Here is a 17,184-nt window from a genome sequence, read left to right as displayed (position 1 = left end):
CATGCTGTGCAACAATCAATTATTACATATTACCAATTAAATTATTTGTGAGCTATTTCGGTATTTGATTAAACATAGTCTTTTTTTAATGCCCAAATTCTCTGTCAGTTTCTTAAATGTGGATATTTTCTGTTTTGTTTTATTTTTTTATTTTTTTTTTATTAATCTAGAAACTAATCAACAGATTAATTAACAGTGACTAAAACTGGCTGGTGCAGCCCTGTGACATACGTTAGGATTTTATTTTCTGTCTTTTTCTGTCTCAGAAAGAGAAAAAACTGTGTGCAGGATGATGTTTCACTGTACCCCCTCCACCCTGTTGTGGTAGACGTTATGGTTATAATTTACTGGTAAATTAACTAAAGTATACACAACTAATAATGAATCGACTAATAAAAATATAATCATTAGTTATCATCCAAAAACAAAAAGTGACGCTGCAGAAGTATTTATTAGCAGCTGTCAACATGTAAAATCTCCAACTACAATTAAACTGTGACTTTAAATAAGGAGGAACGTTATAGAAACACAAACGGTACATTTTGTACATTAGCAGGGATGAGAACTGGTAAGATTTTTATTGATATCAATGCCATTATCTATTCTGTTTATGAGCCCAGTTCTGTATCGATCGCCCTGTTTGATGCCCGATCAATTTTCTGTGTGGGGAAAATGTGGAGCTACACGGGTTTCCAGGGTCTGTGCAGCCGTCTTCCATGTCGCTAGATACAAAATTTGACATCAAACATGAGTTCTTGCAAAGTGGAACTGTGATAGAAACAGGCAGGTATTGATAAGGGGAATCGATAGCATCTGGATCCGGTTCTCAACCTGAAGCAGTTCTAAGGTAACAGTATTCCTGCTGTGCCTTTGATTCCCCCAGAGGATGGTACAGCTGATATCAGCTCCTTCAACACCACACAGCATGTTTACACAAATCACCATCCGTCCTGCTGCCAGCTCAGATTCCTTCTCTAACTCTTCTAGAAATGTTCCTCTGAAATGTCACCAGAATGTTTAACACACTTTAAATGTTTGTTCTTTTGAAAAGTCCACCTTCCTCTGCGGTCCAGGTCTGATCTTCAGTAATAACAGTGATGATGGAGAACAGCAGTTTAACATCTTCACGTCAGAACCTCAGGTCCTTCTCTCCCAGCGACATGAAGCACTCCTCCACCATCTGCTCAGTCACCTCCTCCACTGTTGGCGGATTCCATTTAGGATTCTGGTCCTTGTCAACCAGAACTGGAAACAAGTGAGAAAAACAAAGTGACTGACAGTGAGGGGAACTGGATGACGTGACGTGTGAAAGACCCAAAAGTGAAACTGATTACTTAATTATATTAAAGGGTTTAACATTATTACTTTGTTTTAAAATATTACAAAAAGCGCCTATACATTATAAAGAAACACTTGCAGGTGTGGTGTGTACACTACACATGCACATGACACTGCATTGTAAAGATTATAACAGTAAGATAAAGGAGGAGTTTGAGCAAAAAGACAAACATCATTGAACAAGCTGTTGGTTGCAGATGACGAAGAAACATGCTCTTGGAAAAAAACCCCAACTGTTGTGGCCCTATCCTGGAAAATGTGTTTTCTATACATGTTCTGATGACCTTGATCTTTGAAGTAAGTCCTGCACAGGCCCTGAGACCCATCGTCAAGATACTTTAGGGCCACATGGTGAAGCAGCAGAGAGTCCAAGAGGGAGGAGGTCCTGGGGAAGACCAAGGACACACTGGAGAGATTATGTGTCCCAGCTGTTGGGATCCCCTAGGAAGAGTCACAGGACTTGGTCGAGGATAGGGAAGTGTGGGATGAGCTGCTTGCTCTGCTGCCACCATGAACCGGACCCGGATAAGCGGCTGAACATGAATGAATGAATGGCTGATGTGTTTTAATTATTTCTATTTTGGGAAATTTTGGCTATAATGTAATACAATATAATATATTTTTGGAACTAAAGTCACACCAGAATACAAGTCACACTTAGATTTGAAATGCATTTTAGAAAAATTCAAGAAAAAACATTTTTTTAACAATCTGAAAGATCTATTCAGTCACACACTAGCCTAAAGAACATAAACTACATATCTTTAATGTTGTGCTTTTTCTTTCCACTGCACTGAAAACATAATGAACTGTGATTTTTTTGTACTCTTATACTCCTATCATGCCACATAGAACTTCAAAATATAAGTTGTAGGACGTCCCAAACTAGCTTGAAAATAAGGTAATATAAATTAATATCACACCCATTCAAAAAGAGCTGTAAAAAAACATTTCCCCTAGTGTTTCAATATACTGTTTAAAAAAAAAAAAACCTGCTTGACTGAGGTAAAATTTCAAATTTTGAATTTACTAACCAGCTCGTACACCTTCATAAAAGTCTCTGCCCCTCTGCAAGAGAGAAACAAGAACAATCAGACATCCTTAAATCATTAACATTTTTGATTTTGCTCCAATAAATTATAAAAACAAACACTGCAGGTGATTTTAAAATAATAATGAAATAATGTTTGCAAAAAAATGTAAAGTAACAGATTAAAGAAAATGTAATCATCAACTTCAATAATGTATTAATTTAACATCACATTGCTACGCTGTTAAACGGCAAGTGTATAACAGTAAGAAGGTGAAGGGGATTATTTTTCAGTCAGTCCGTTTTATTTTACCATGCAGGATTGGCTCAGTCGATACTCCATCACCAGCACATCCTGCAGGCTCAGAGCAGCACCGGCCTGCAGCTGCTTAAAGGTGATCTTCAGTGACGTGGGCGACATCCTAGACAGCATCTGCACGCACGCGCACACACACATACACACACACACGACATGGCTTTGTGCTTTAAAAGACACAACCTTCACACAGACAGGACAGCATTTTGAATAAATATGCCGTCTTGTTGACCTTCCAGTGAATCATCTGCTTTCATGCCTCTCTTTTCCAACTATCAGCCATTTGAATGTCAGCAAGAAAATCAATCTGCAGGCAACATGCATCAGAACTGCCGATAATATACTGCCATAAAATCCCATCTGACAAAAGCGTTTGGAAATGACCATTTCGGTTCATTTGTGAGGAAATGCAGAATAAACATGAGCATCCAGTTTTAATGCATAACACATCGATAGTGTAGCATTTATAGAAGAAATGTCTACATTATCATGATTGTTATTAAATCTGTTAACCAAATATTTATAAAAGTAACTAAGGAATTTTAACTAAGTTTTGCATATTAGTTAAAGCTGTACGGCCTCTGGGTATTTTAAGATTTAAATTATAAAAAGAATTTTCTTTGACACCACTATAATTTTTCTTAGTATTTAAATAAGAGATTAATAATATGATGTTGCCAATATCATCAAAATTCATGCTGTATGGAAACAATTTAGAATTTTGACCCCTGAAGGTAAGAAATTCTAGTAGTCAGACACCATGACCTACATTTGGTAGCTATGTCAGATAGAGTGGGGGCAAATGTCTACAAAATCCACAATCTGGATCAGATCCAGATCAAACTTTGTCAGTCAATAAAGGATACCATCCTACACAACAAACTCAAATATGAAAGAAATCTGCACCATGAATCTCTTATAATTAAACTCTGATTGCTTATGGCGTCTAACCGGTACCAGATACACCCGTAGTTACTGTTTGACGTGAGAAGGAAGTCCTAGCTTGGCTTTCAAAAAACACCACTGCATTTGACCTTGAATGTCACAATAAAGGTTGCTTATGCTTTGATCGCTCATTCCGGCTACAAGGTGCCAGATATGCCCATGGGTACTATTAGATATGGACAAGAAGTACGAGGTCTATTAGAAAAGTATCAGACCTTATTATTTTTTTCAAAAACCATATGGATTTGAATCACGTGTGATTACATTAGACATGCTTGAACCCTCGTGGGCATGCGAGAGTTTTTTCACGCCCGTCGGTTATGTCATTCGCCTGTGGGCAGTCTTTGAGTGAGGAGTCGCCCACCCTCTCGTCGTTTTTTTCATTGTTTAGGAATGGCTCAGAGACTGCTGCTTTGTTGATCAAAATTTTTTCAAAACTGTAAGGCACAACTGAGTGGACACCATTCGATAAATTCAGCTGGTTTTTGGTAAAAAATTTTAACGGCTGATGAGAGATTTTGGTCTGGTAGTGTCGCCGTAAGGACGGCCCACGGCGCCTGACAGCAATCTGTGCTTCGAGGCGGCACCGTCTCGCCGTTTCAAGTTGAAAACTTCCACATTTCAGGCTCTGTTGACCCAGGAAGTCGTCAGAGAACAGAGAACTTTCAGAAGAAGTCGGCATGAGGAGTTTATTCGGACATTCCATTGTTAACGGACATTTTCTAATGAAAGAACGTGCGGGCAGAATCGCATGTCGGGCCGGACCCGACCGCGGGGGGTCGCGTCAGGAAAAACATCTCCGTTGGAAACCTTAATGGGCAAGTTGGAACATGCCCAAGCTGTTAAACAATTTCTCAGTTACTCACTTGTTGAAAGCCATCAAAAGCCGCCTGAATTTTACAAATGGTTTTCAACACGGAGGTGTTTTTCCTGTCGCGGCGCACACAGATTCGCCGAGTCGTCACGGAAACGACTCGGCAAATTTGCGCGCACGTCTTTCATTACAAAATGTCCGTTAACAATGGAATGTCCGAATAAACTCCTCATGCCGACTTCTTCTGAAAGTTCTCTGTCCTCTCACGACGTCCTGGGTTAATTAAGCCTTAAATTAGGATGTTTTCAGCTCGAAACAGGCCGACGACGGCGCCTGGGAGCACTGCGCGACGTCCCGCTCCGTGGGAAGTCCTTACACCGACAGAAACACCCCATAATATCTCATCAGCCGTTAAAGTTTTCACCGAAAACCAGCTTAATTTCTCGAATATTGTCCACTAGGATATTCCTCACAGGTCCAGAAAAAATTTTGATAAAGCAACGCACGCCGTCTCGAGCAGCGTGTGAAACAAAAGAATTCAGCCGAGAGGGCGGGACCACATCTCACTCAAGGCCTGCCCACAGGGAAATGACGTCACCGACACGCGTGAAAAAACTCACGCATGCGCACGAGGGTTCAAGCATGATTGGTGTAATTGCACGTCATTCAAATCCATATAGTTAAAAAAAAATAAAAGTGTTGGTTTCTTATCTAATACACCTCGTAGTACGTGGGCTTACAGTACAACTTCTAATTGGACCTTGAACATGTTCAGGGTTGGACTCAGGTTGCTGTAATATATGTTCCAGCAGCAGGATTTGTACTCTCTAGAGTGTAGAGGTATCTACTTATTTGACTGGCTGGAGTGTTAAATGTGCTAGTACATGTGAAACTACACCCGTGGGAGCATTCAACACAGGATTAGGGCTGAAAAAAAATCCTCAAAGAATTCAAGTCCTGATAATCCTTGAGACATATGTTGTATGTGGAGGATTTAAGGTTTGATACACTGGAAGTGCGTTAACGGTGTTGACAGCGTTACGGACATCAGAATGTCTGGAAAAATGTTCAAACTGCTCATAGAGCATAATCTTTTGATGTGCCGTCTCTCAGCATGCTTAGTACGTTTCTAAACACACTAATTTTTTTGTTTAATTACAGCTTATATACTCTGCCTCTGTAAGCGGGAGGGTTAGCATTAGCGGCTAATATACACAGCTAACGTCACTACCAGAAAATGAAAGCATCGTCTGTTTTTATTTATTCTCTTGAATACCTAAAAATACTTCACAAGCAGACTCAAGGAAAAAAACAATCCTTTAGATGCAACTCAAACAATGCATGGAAGCAATTATGAAATTAAAAGTTACAGAAAAAAAAATATCACAGAACTCAAACCACAAAACTTTAAAGTCATTTTCCCTGGCATGCACATATGTGCAAAGCTACTCCGTTTGTAAAACACAAGGAGAAAAAAAAACCCTGACGGGCACAGAGTTCACAGAAGTCTTGTTACAAGCGATTATGTTCCTGGAATTGAACGCCATCTGGACTTTAGTTGGAAGTTAAAATAAATACTGCATGTCTGTGGTCCTGATTAACCTTCACAGAGGAAGAACATACCTCAGCTTGTTTCTTGGCAAACTCCGAGCCGTCTTCCTTCAGGTTGTGCACGATGCCTTCCACACTGAAGGAGTTGAAGAGCCTGCGGGCCGTAAGGTCAACCACGAATCAGGACAACGCCTCAGCTCACTTTCATTTCACATCAAAATTAGGAGGTGTAATACCTTCAAACCAACATTTCTCAACACTAAGTCAAAACTTCAGTCTGGAGAAATGTTGGTTTCTCAAAATGCAAAAGATGGAGAATGACACCCTATCGCCCCCGTACATCAATCAATCAATCAATCAACTTTTTTTTTTATATAGCGCCAAATCACAACAAACAGTTGCCCCAAGGCGCTTTATATTGTAAGGCAAGGCCATACAATAATTATGAAAAACCCCAACGGTCAAAACGACCCCCTGTGAGCAAGCACTTGGCAACAGTGGGAAGGAAAAACTCCCTCTTAACAGGAAGAAACCTCCAGCAGAACCAGGCTCAGGGAGGGGCAGTCTTCTGCTGAGACTGGTTGGGGCTGAGGGAAAGAACCAGGAAAAAGACATGCTGTGGAGGGGGGCAGAGATCGACCACCAATGATTAAATGCGGAGTGATGCATACAGAGCAAAAAGAGAAAGAAACAGTGCATCATGGGAACCCCCCCACAGTCTACGTCTAAAGCAGCATAACCAAGGGATAGTCCAGTGTCACCCGATCCAGCCCTAACTATAAGCCTTAGCGAAAAGGAAAGTTTTAAGCCTAATCTTAAAAGTAGAGAGGGTATCTGTCTCCCTGATCTGAATTGGGAGCTGGTTCCACAGGAGAGGAGCCTGAAAGCTGAAGGCTCTGCCTCCCATTCTACTCTTACAAACCCTAGGAACTACAAGTAAGCCTGCAGTCTGAGAGCGAAGCGCTCTATTAGGGTGATATGGTACTACGAGGTCCCTAAGATAAGATGGGACCTGATTATTCAAAACCTTATAAGTAAGAAGAAAAATTTTAAATTCTATTCTAGAATTAACAGGAAGCCAATGAAGAGAGGCCAACACGGGTGAGATATGCTCTCTCCTGCTAGTCCCCGTCAGTACTCTAGCTGCAGCAATTTGAATTAACTGAAGGCTTTTTAGGGAACTTTTAGGACAACCTGATAATAATGAATTACAATAGTCCAGCCTAGAGGAAATAAATGCATGAATTAGTTTTTCAGCATCACTCTGAGACAAGACCTTTCTGATTTTAGAGATATTGCGTAAATGCAAAAAGGCAGTCCTACATATTTGTTTAATATGCGCTTTGAATGACATATCCTGATCAAAAATGACTCCAAGATTTCTCACAGTATTACTAGAGGTCAGGGAAATGCCATCCAGAGTAAAGATCTGGTTAGACACCATGCTTCTAAGATTTGTGGGGCCAAGTACAATAACTTCAGTTTTATCTGAGTTTAAAAGCAGGAAATTAGAGGTCATCCATGTCTTTATGTCTGTAAGACAATCCTGCAGTTTAGCTAATTGGTGTGTGTCCTCTGGCTTCATGGATAGATAAAGCTGGGTATCATCTGCGTAACAATGAAAATTTAAGCAATACCGTCTAATAATACTGCCTAAGGGAAGCATGTATAAAGTGAATAAAATTGGTCCTAGCACAGAACCTTGTGGAACTCCATAATTAACTTTAGTCTGTGAAGAAGATTCCCCATTTACATGAACAAACTGTAATCTATTAGACAAATATGATTCAAACCACTGCAGCGCAGTGCCTTTAATACCTATGACATGCTCTAATCTCTGTAATAAAATTTTATGGTCAACAGTATCAAAAGCAGCACTGAGGTCCAACAGAACTAGCACAGAGATAAGTCCACTGTCCGAAGCCATAAGAAGATCATTTGTAACCTTCACTAATGCTGTTTCTGTACTATGATGAATTCTAAAACCTGACTGAACCTCTTCAACCGTACATGATATCAGAAAAGTATGGTGATTAGTATGATTAACACTGGTGGCATCCCCTGCTAGAGTCACGCCTGTAAGTATTTCTACAGTGACAGCTTTTGTGATGTTGCCTCTGTACACCACCACAATGGAGCTGAAATAAGAATCAAATGTGCTTGTAGTAGAGCAGCAGATACGTTAAGAATCATTCAGCTGATGACACAAGCACCAAATTTGGTATAAAGACTTCTTCGAAGTCTTTTTCGCTAAAAAAACAACAAAAAACAAAACAAAACAGTCAGCCACATGAAATTTAAATTTTTGGGGGAGGGGGCAGGGGGCGATATTGTTAAAATTATAAAAGCATGAAAATATTCAGAGGCAGCTGATGGGTACCGGCAGGCCAAGCGTGCCACAGCCCGTGCGGTCGCAGAGGCAAAAACGCGGGTCTGGGAGGAGTTCGGGGAGACCATGGAGGAGGACTATCGGTCGGCCTCGAAGACATTCTGGCAAACCGTCCGATGCCTCAGGAGGCGGAAGCAGCTCTCCACCAGCACTGTTTACGGTGCGGGTGGGGAGCTGTTGACCCTGACTGGGGATGTTGTCGGGCGGTGGAAGGAGTACTTCGAGGATCTCCTCAATCCCATCGTCACGTCTTCCGAAGAGGAAGCAGAGACTGGGGACTCAGAGGTGGACTCATCCATTACCCAGGCCGAAGTCACCGAGGTGGTTAGAAAGCTCCTCGGTGGCAAGGCTCCTGGGGTGGATGAAGTCCGTCCTGAGTACCTTAAGTCTCTGAATGTTGTGAGATTGTCTTGGTTGGCACGCCTCTGCAACATCGCGTGGCGATCGGGGACAGTGCCTCTGGACTGGCAGACCGTGGTGGTGGTCCCTCTGTTTAAGAAGGGGGACCGGAGGGTGTGTTCCAACTATAGGGGGATCACTTTCCTCTGCCTCCTCGGTAAGGTCTATTCCAGAGTACTGGAGAGGAGAATTCGACCGATGGTCAAACCTCGGATTCAGGAGGAGCAGTGTGGTTTTCGTCCTGGTCGCGGCACACTGGACCAGCTCTACATCCTCCATCGGGTGCTCGAGGGTTCATGGGAGTTCGCCCAACCAGTCCACATGTGTTTTGTGGATCTGGAGAAGGCGTTCGACCGTGTCCCTCTGGGAACCCTGTGGGGAGTGCTCTGGGAGTACAGGGTCCGGGGTCCTTTGCTAAGGGCAATCCGGTCCCTGTACGACCGCAGCAGGAGCTTGGTTTGCATTGCCGGTAGTAAGTCAAACCTGTTTCCAGTGCACGTTGGCCTCCGCCAGGGCTGCCCTTTCTCACTGGTTCTGTTCATTATCTTTATGGACAGAATTTCTAGGCGCAGCCAGGGTGTAGAGGGGGTCTGGTTTGGGAACCACAGAATCTCGTCTCTGCTGTTTGCGGACAATATGGTTCTGTTGGCTTCGTCAAATCAGGACCTTCAGCGTGCACTGGGGCGGTTTGTAGCCGAGTGTGAAGTGTCCGGGATGAAAATCAGCACCTCCAAATCCGAGGCCATGGTTCTTGACCGGAAAAGGTGCTTTGCTCTCTTCACGTCGGTGGAGTGTCCTTGCCTCAAGTGGAGGAGTTTAAGTATCTCGGGGTCTTGTTCACGAGTGAGGGACGGATGGAGCGTGAGATCGATAAACGGATCGGTGCAGCATCTGCAGTGATGCGGTCGCTGTATCGGACCGTCGTTGTGAAGACAGAGCTGAATAGGGGGGGCAAAGCTCTCGATTTACCGATCGATCTACGTTCCGATCCTCACCTATGGTCATGAGATTTAGCTCATGACTGAAAGAACGAGATTGCGAGTACAAGCGGCCGAGATGAGTTTCCTCCGCAGGGTGTCTGGGCGCTCCCTTAGAGATAGGGTGAGGAGCTCGGTCACTCGGGAGGAGCTCGGAGTCGAGCTGCTGCTCCTTCATGTCGAAAGGAGTCAGTTGAGGTGGCTCGGGCATCTTTTCCGGATGCCCCCTGGACGCCTCGCTGGAGAGGTGTTCCGGGCACGTCCCATTGGGAGGAGGCCCCGGGGAAGGCCCAGGACACGCTGGAGGGATTACATCTCTCGGCTGGCTTGGGAACGCCTTGGGGTTTCCCCGGAGGAGCTGGGGGAGGTGTGTGTGGATCGGGAGGTCTGGGCGGCTTTGCTTGAGCTGCTGCCCCCGCGACCCGACTCCGGATAAAGCAGAAGAAAATGGATGGATGGATGGATGGATGAAAATATTGGCTGAAGTTAATTTCAAATCTCCCCCAGTCAACCAAACCAAGAAAAGTTTGCAAAAAGTAGAACAAGAAGTATCACTGTGCCAAATTTGGTGCTTGTATCACAAAATAAAAGGTTCTTATGATCTATGCATTTACCTGTATTTTTGCTAAGCCCCTTGAATAGGGCAGCACAGTCTCGTTGGAACCTCTGCGTGATATCGTGGGATTTGACCACTTCTGTGTGCAGCCTGCCGTTGCTCAACATAAACACACCATCACCTCTAATAGAAAAATGGTGGACTGTTTTGTTTTCGGCTGGAATCACTGAAGCAGTTGTGAGAAGTGCAGTTTTTTTGGTTGCCAGTGGAGAAGGGAAGACGAGGCAAATGGGAGAGGTCACGTCGCTAAGTGTTAGCCTACACAGCTAACCAGAGTAGCTGCATTTTCTCACCTGTACAACCACCTCGACATGTTTGAGCTCCAGGTCATAAACAAACTGCAGCACATGTCCACTTTCCACCACATCATCACTTTTTCTTTGCATTTTCACTTTGTTTGCACATAATTTGCCCAAAAACTCAGACGGGGACATACAAGGGCTGTCAGACATACGAGGACTGGCAGATATCAGAAATCTCAGATTGTTTACTTGTGAGTTGAATTAACACTGAGGCCTTTGCTGTGTGTAACACTGTGGTTTGTGCTCAGGTCCAGCTTCATGCCGTTAAAGCGCTCTTGATGTAGCGTCAGAAGGCTGTCTCTGAAGATTTAAGGCCTACCTGTTAATATCAGACATGTGCTTTTCCAAGACAAAAGGTTTGTCAGAGTCCAGACTACTCTGTGGACATAACAACACCAAAAAACAGTCAAGACTTGAACCCAAAACAACTCGGATTCGCAACATAAGCAAGAAATCAGTTCACTCTCAGAATTGGCCAATTATTTTTTGATTTGTAGCAATGATTATAGTTTGTGGCTCATATAAACCTGTCATCAGCCCTTCTTACCTGATCCTGGTAAGATTCCAGCACTCTGAACACATCTTCAGAACGAGGACACTTCAAGTCCACCAGCTGCCTCTCTAGCTCGGGAATCTGTTGGAAGAGAAACGTTTTCACGCAACTGAATCGGTTTTCTTTAGATTGAACACATTTCACCACAGTGAGAGGTTTTAAAACCTAATTTTTGATCAAATTAGCTGCCAAAAAAAAGGTGTTTGATTATTTTTGTGAGGCTCAGTGAGTCAACATGTGGGTCCAGTTGTAACTCCTCCCACTTCCTACTCAATACTCCAGCAGGGCCGTCACAGTGTGCATGGACCATTAAGTGCTTTAACAGAACAAAACCAATAAACTGGAAAAATCCTCTGTGCTGATCAGTTTGTCGAGTATTTGTCTACAACCGATCAATGGCATTATTACGTCTCACAAAAAGGTTCTTCTTCCCAATATGAAGATATAAAGCTTAATGACTTGAAAACCAATGAACTCGGTGGACCGAATACAATCCTCTTTAAGAGCAAACAGAAATGCACCAACTGAAAAAGAATTCATCCAAGTTATGAACAAATTTCCCTTATCCAAGCTGCAGCTTTTAATAAAAATAATAAACTGAAAAATAAAATTTTACATGCATGCTATTGGGAAGTAAAAGCCACATTTCTAAAAAGTAGGTCTGATTTAATGTTCCAAATGTAAATTTTCTAAAAAAGTGCACCATACACAGTTTCTCCAATTAGACCCTGAAGGAGTCATCATTAATGCCTTGAAAAGAGTTTTGGCTTCCCACACTAGTCTGCTTCTTGCATGGTCACTCAGTTTTTGAATGGAGCATTTACTTTAGACAGATTTATCATACAGTACCACACTGTTTGTATTTCTGAATGACTGATGGAAACAAAGTCCACGGCACATTCAGTGACAGTGAAATGTTTATATATCCTTGACCTAGCTCAAGAAAAATGGCTATGCTAGTGATGATTTCTATATCAAACATTTAAAAGTTATTGTTGTATTTACTGGAGCCAACACTGTTCAGTACTGTCATGGACTGGGTGTTGGGTAGGGTTATGGAAACCAGCAGCTTAGGTTCTTTCTTTGCAGATGATACAGTGAGCTTTGCACAATCAATGGACTGTAGCACTTGAAAATCTGAGTGAGAAATCCCAGTGTTCTGGATTAAGACCTAGATCCAGGCTTTCAAAGACTTTGTGGACTCAGTGTACCTCCACGAGGAGAAAGTTGAACTTGGATTTAGCAACATTTATGTCTTGGACAATAACCAGTAACCTAAGATGATGACTGGATGTCTTGGACTTCTCTCACTGGTCTCCCTCTTTAACGTGGCCTTCTCCAGACATGAGTGTTACAAAACCTTTTCTGTGTCAGTTTCAAAACGTCTCAGTCACCCCTCATATGTGCTGGATCATGCCAATAGGAATGTGCCACATGGCCAAAACGTTGTCAATGACATTGTGTCATAATGCAAGCAATTATATATGGGCTCCTAAAATGGAGACACTATTTATATTATTTATTTCAGCATCTCCTTTTTTGCTCAGAGTCACCACAGCAGATCCAATATGGCTCTGATTTGGCACAGGTTATATACTGGATGTCCTTCCTGACACAGCTCCACATTATACAGAGAATGGGCACGAGTGGTCTTGAACTGAGAACCATCTGTTTTGGAACAAAGTACACTAACCACTTCCGAAGCATGATGAAGGCACCACATATATAAAACCAAAAATTCTTAAATGCTTAATGCAATATTTCTAAGCATTTGAATTAAAGCCAAAACTCCCCACTACAAGAACATCTTGAGTGTTTAATTTCAACTTTAATGCACTGACGAATAAAGGCAAAAGGACACACATACAATTGCCTTGGTGTCCAAATACTTATGGACCCAATTGTCAATGAATAGTTGCTCAATTGCAAATTTGTCTGTCATATAAAACACTGCACTTCTAAACATGAGTTAAGGCCTTTTTTATGATTCTACTATTCCGTAACTCTGTGGCCATGCAATCGCGTTGACGTAGTCGTGAAGCTTTCGATGTTCTCCGTCAGGGTTAACGTGCTGGTGAGTGTTGCAATGCAATTCACTGCCAGAACAGTAGGGGGCATGATTTTATTGTGAAGACTGACCTATGATCCCATGGCATCTGTGCTCATGAAAGTCATTTATTGAGAAAGTGGAAAAGTGACATTCCAGAAATGAGGTAGTTAGCGGAACAATCACAGTCCGTGCACTCTCCATCTCGACGTGTAGTTACAATTTTTGGGAGGTTAGTGTCAAGCTAAGGAGGGAGGCTTGGCGGGGGTTCGTAAGGACGCACAGGGCTCTGCGTGGCTACGGAGTTACAGATACGGAGTAGCATAAATTGGACTTTACCTTCTGCGACTCTACAAAGTGAGTGGCAACTCCAGCTCTCTGCACGTCTCGCCCTTTGAGACGGAAACCGGTCAAGGCCAGAAACAGACCCAACTTCCCCCGGAGTCGTGGCAGAAAATAGCCGCCTCCAACATCCGGAAACAGACCTGTGAAAAGCAGAAAGCTGCATGTTGATTCACTGTCCTGTTAACACTGTGTCGTACACATGAACAGTCCACCCGCTCCCAACACCACCACCACCAACAATCCTATGAAACAATCTGCAGCCCAAAACTGTACAACATTTAAGAAGCATTTTCAGCCACACTCCCTCTGGATTCGACTGTTATGGCAGGAAATGAGCAGCATCAAAATCCTGTTGGTCAAAGTTGGCTCTCTGGCTGCTGCAGCGGCACGGCGAGGGGGGGGGGGGGGGGGGGGGGTGAATTGGGGAGAAGGATTAGATGCGTTGACCTGATTCAGGGCTGAAAATGTAATATCAGAAATGTGGCAGATTATGGTTGTTGCTATGGAGGTTGGCAGCACTGGATTGTAAATCTTTTAATCCCGTCACAGAATGAGTTAACACAGGAGTCGGCCATGAAGAGCCAAGGCGGTGCAGGTTTCTCTTCCAACCGATCACCTCAGCTGGTGAGTTCGCAAATAATCAGGTCTTTAAGTTGAGGAGAGTTTCAAGAATATGCTGCTTTTATAGACATATCATCTGAATATGTTGATATTTTGAAATGTTTGAACATGGAGAAGGAAATTTTCCAATATTATCAATTTTATACATTAATTTGACCAACTGTCAGATTATTTGATGATGAAAACAATACTTATATCAACCCCTCTGCTTCACCCCCCCCCCCCCCCCCAACACAAAACCAGGGTGATTAACGCTTTAGCAAAACATGCGTTTGGTAATAATTCATGGATTTTACTTGCTGTAAATGTCTAAACATCACAGTATTTCAGACTCCCTAAGATGCTCTGAGTGAATCATGCTGCTGTTTTTATTGGGCAAAATTTGACTCGCACGGTGCAACAGGTTGCTCATTAACCCTCAAGCAACCGAGTGGGGTCATTTATGACCGCAGGCATATATTTTTGTGCACCACTTTTCTAATTTTAATCAGAAAAAAGTTTCCTGCCATGAATTTGTCAATCTAACTGTCCTGTATTTGTTCATAGAATTTTGCAAGGATCGACCGATCCGTGTGGCGAGTATAACCCAAACTTGTGCTTCCTGGGGTCACTTATGACCTCAGGAAGATCTATGAGATTTTCGACATTATAGCTTCAGATGTTTTTGTAATTTTCCAACTCTAATCATTATATTTTACTGTTTTTCAGAGAAGCCAACAGACCTGGAATAGTGAGACTTACAGCTGCACAAGCGTCGACACTGATTCTTGATGCCCAGAGTGAGGATGAAAAGGATGATGGACAAATATATCAGAGAGTGAAATGAATATGAAGAACCCCAAAACAATCATTTATATAGAAGTACTCCAAAGTAAACTCAATGGGGTCATAAAGAACCCCACTTGGTCATAGTCTCTATAATGATGGTCAAATGAAGGTTGTTGGGGGGGAGTCCATTTTGGCCACTTGTGTTGTCCACAAGACACTGAACCAAAAACACTCCTAGTGTGCAGGTTACCTCCATAGTCTTAACAGAACCACATGTGAATATGAGGCATAAACCAAAATGGATCAGTGCATCTATAAAATAAATGTACAGTCAATATAAATGTACAAATTAATCAACCAGTCGACTCAACTGGTTTCCAGTATCAAGCAGTCATATGACGTGTTTATGACACGGTGGGTGCTGCACTGTAGTCCCACTCTGTGAGACCTCCTCCAACTCCACCACAGCACTGCTGGGGCCCTATGGCTGGGAATGACTGACCCCCCCCCCTTACTTCCTGCTACTCCGAGCACATGCACAGTCACCTCATGGTGTTTCGTAACATGTATGCAAAAAAATTGTGACTTGAGGAACGACAATGGCATTGGTGAGGAAGACATTTAAAGACGGTGTCCCATAGAAGAGGAATGCATCATGTTGTGGTGGTTAATGTGCTACATGGTTAAACCCCCGGTACACAGGGTGGGGATCGCTGAGAGACGAAAAAGTGGCCAGATCGCTCAACAATCTCTCAATCAGCACCCAGCGATCACCAAGATCTCTCAATTGTCTTCCAATGATCTCCACAGCCTCCTCAAAGGTTTGACGCAGTCCAAAACAATCTCTCAATGATCTCGCAATAAACGCTTAATCTCATCGATCTCCCAGTGATTCATCCTGGTCACACCGGATCTCTCAGCGATCTCTGTGATCCATATTTGTCCCACAAGTGCTCGGTAAAGTCTCAAAGGTCACTGCATCAGGCTCCAAAAACTGCATTTTATAATCATACAATGAGCACAAATGAATCTCCCAAACATTTATACAGAAATGGCTTTTTCGAGGCTTTAGATCATTAAGAGATTGTGCGAATTTTTGATGGTAAATGGACTGCATTTATGTTGTGCTTTTGCATCTATAATCAGCAGCTCAAAGCGCTTTACAGTGATGTCTTGCATTCACTCACACAACGATGTCAGAGTGCTGCCATGCAAGGCGCTCACGACACTCAAAAAACAGGTGCATTGGATTAACTCAATTCAATTATGAGCAGGACTTGCATCTACAATCCCTGGCAAAAATTATAGAATCATCGGCCTCGGAGGATGTTCATTCAGTTGTTTAGTTTTGTAGAAAAAAACCAGCTCACAGACAAGACACAAAACTAAAGTCATTTCAAATGGCAACTTTCTGGCTTTAAGAAACACTATAAGAAATCAGGAAAAAAAATTGTGGCAGTCAGTAACGGTTACTTTTTTAGACCAAGCAGAGGGAAAAAAAAATATGGAATCACTCAATTCTGAGGAAAAAAATTATGGAATCATGAAAAACAAAAGAATGCTCCAACACATCACTAGTATTTTGTTGCACCACCTCTGGCTTTTATAATAGCTTGCAGTCTCTGAGGCATGGACTTAATGAGTGACAAACAGTACTCTTCATCAATCTGGCTCCAACTTTCTCTGATTGCTGTTGCCAGATCAGCTTTGCAGGTTGGAGCCTTGTCATGGACCATTTTCTTCAACTTCCACCAAAGATTTTCAATTGGATTAAGATCCGGACTATTTGCAGGCCATGACATTGACCCTATGTGTCTTTTTGCAAGGAATGTTTTCACAGTTTTGGCTCTATGGCAAGATGCATTATCATCTTGAAAAATGATTTCATCATCCCCAAACATCCTTTCAATTGATGGGATAAGAAAAGTGTCCAAAATATCAACGTAAACTTGTGCATTTATTGATGATGTAATGACAGCCATCTCCCCAGTGCCTTTAACTGACATGCAGCCCCATATCATCAATGACTGTGGAAATTTACATGTTCTCTTCAGGCAGTCATCTTTATAAATCTCACTGGAATGGCACCAAACAAAAGTTCCAGCATCATCACCTTGCCCAATGCAGATTCGAGATTCATCACTGAATATGACTTTCATCCAGTCATCCACAG

General features: G+C 42.6%; 1 protein-coding gene across 3 annotated transcripts in view; it reads right to left on the bottom strand.

The window, feature by feature from the left end:
• Positions 1-935: 935 nt before the first annotated feature.
• hibch (3-hydroxyisobutyryl-CoA hydrolase) overlaps positions 936-17,184 on the bottom strand; it is a 48,215-nt gene continuing 31,966 nt past the window's right edge. For 2 of the 3 annotated variants that reach the window (XM_034186880.1, XM_034186878.1), the window contains 7 exons: positions 13,617-13,762; positions 11,225-11,311; positions 10,997-11,055; positions 6,067-6,148; positions 2,682-2,801; positions 2,373-2,406; positions 936-1,245 (listed from right to left, as the gene is read on the bottom strand). In XM_034186880.1, the coding sequence (XP_034042771.1) occupies positions 1,130-1,245; positions 2,373-2,406; positions 2,682-2,801; positions 6,067-6,148; positions 10,997-11,055; positions 11,225-11,311; positions 13,617-13,762 (644 nt within the window). In that variant the 3' untranslated portion in view covers positions 936-1,129. The remainder of the gene's footprint in view (positions 1,246-2,372; positions 2,407-2,681; positions 2,802-6,066; positions 6,149-10,996; positions 11,056-11,224; positions 11,312-13,616; positions 13,763-17,184) is intronic. The other variant, XM_034186879.1, reaches the window with a different exon arrangement.

This window comes from Thalassophryne amazonica, chromosome 14 (genome assembly GCF_902500255.1).
Source record: "Thalassophryne amazonica chromosome 14, fThaAma1.1, whole genome shotgun sequence".
NCBI lineage: Eukaryota > Metazoa > Chordata > Actinopteri > Batrachoidiformes > Batrachoididae > Thalassophryne > Thalassophryne amazonica.
Note: the sequence above shows the minus strand (reverse complement) of the source record. Positions and strands in the feature narration are given on the sequence as shown.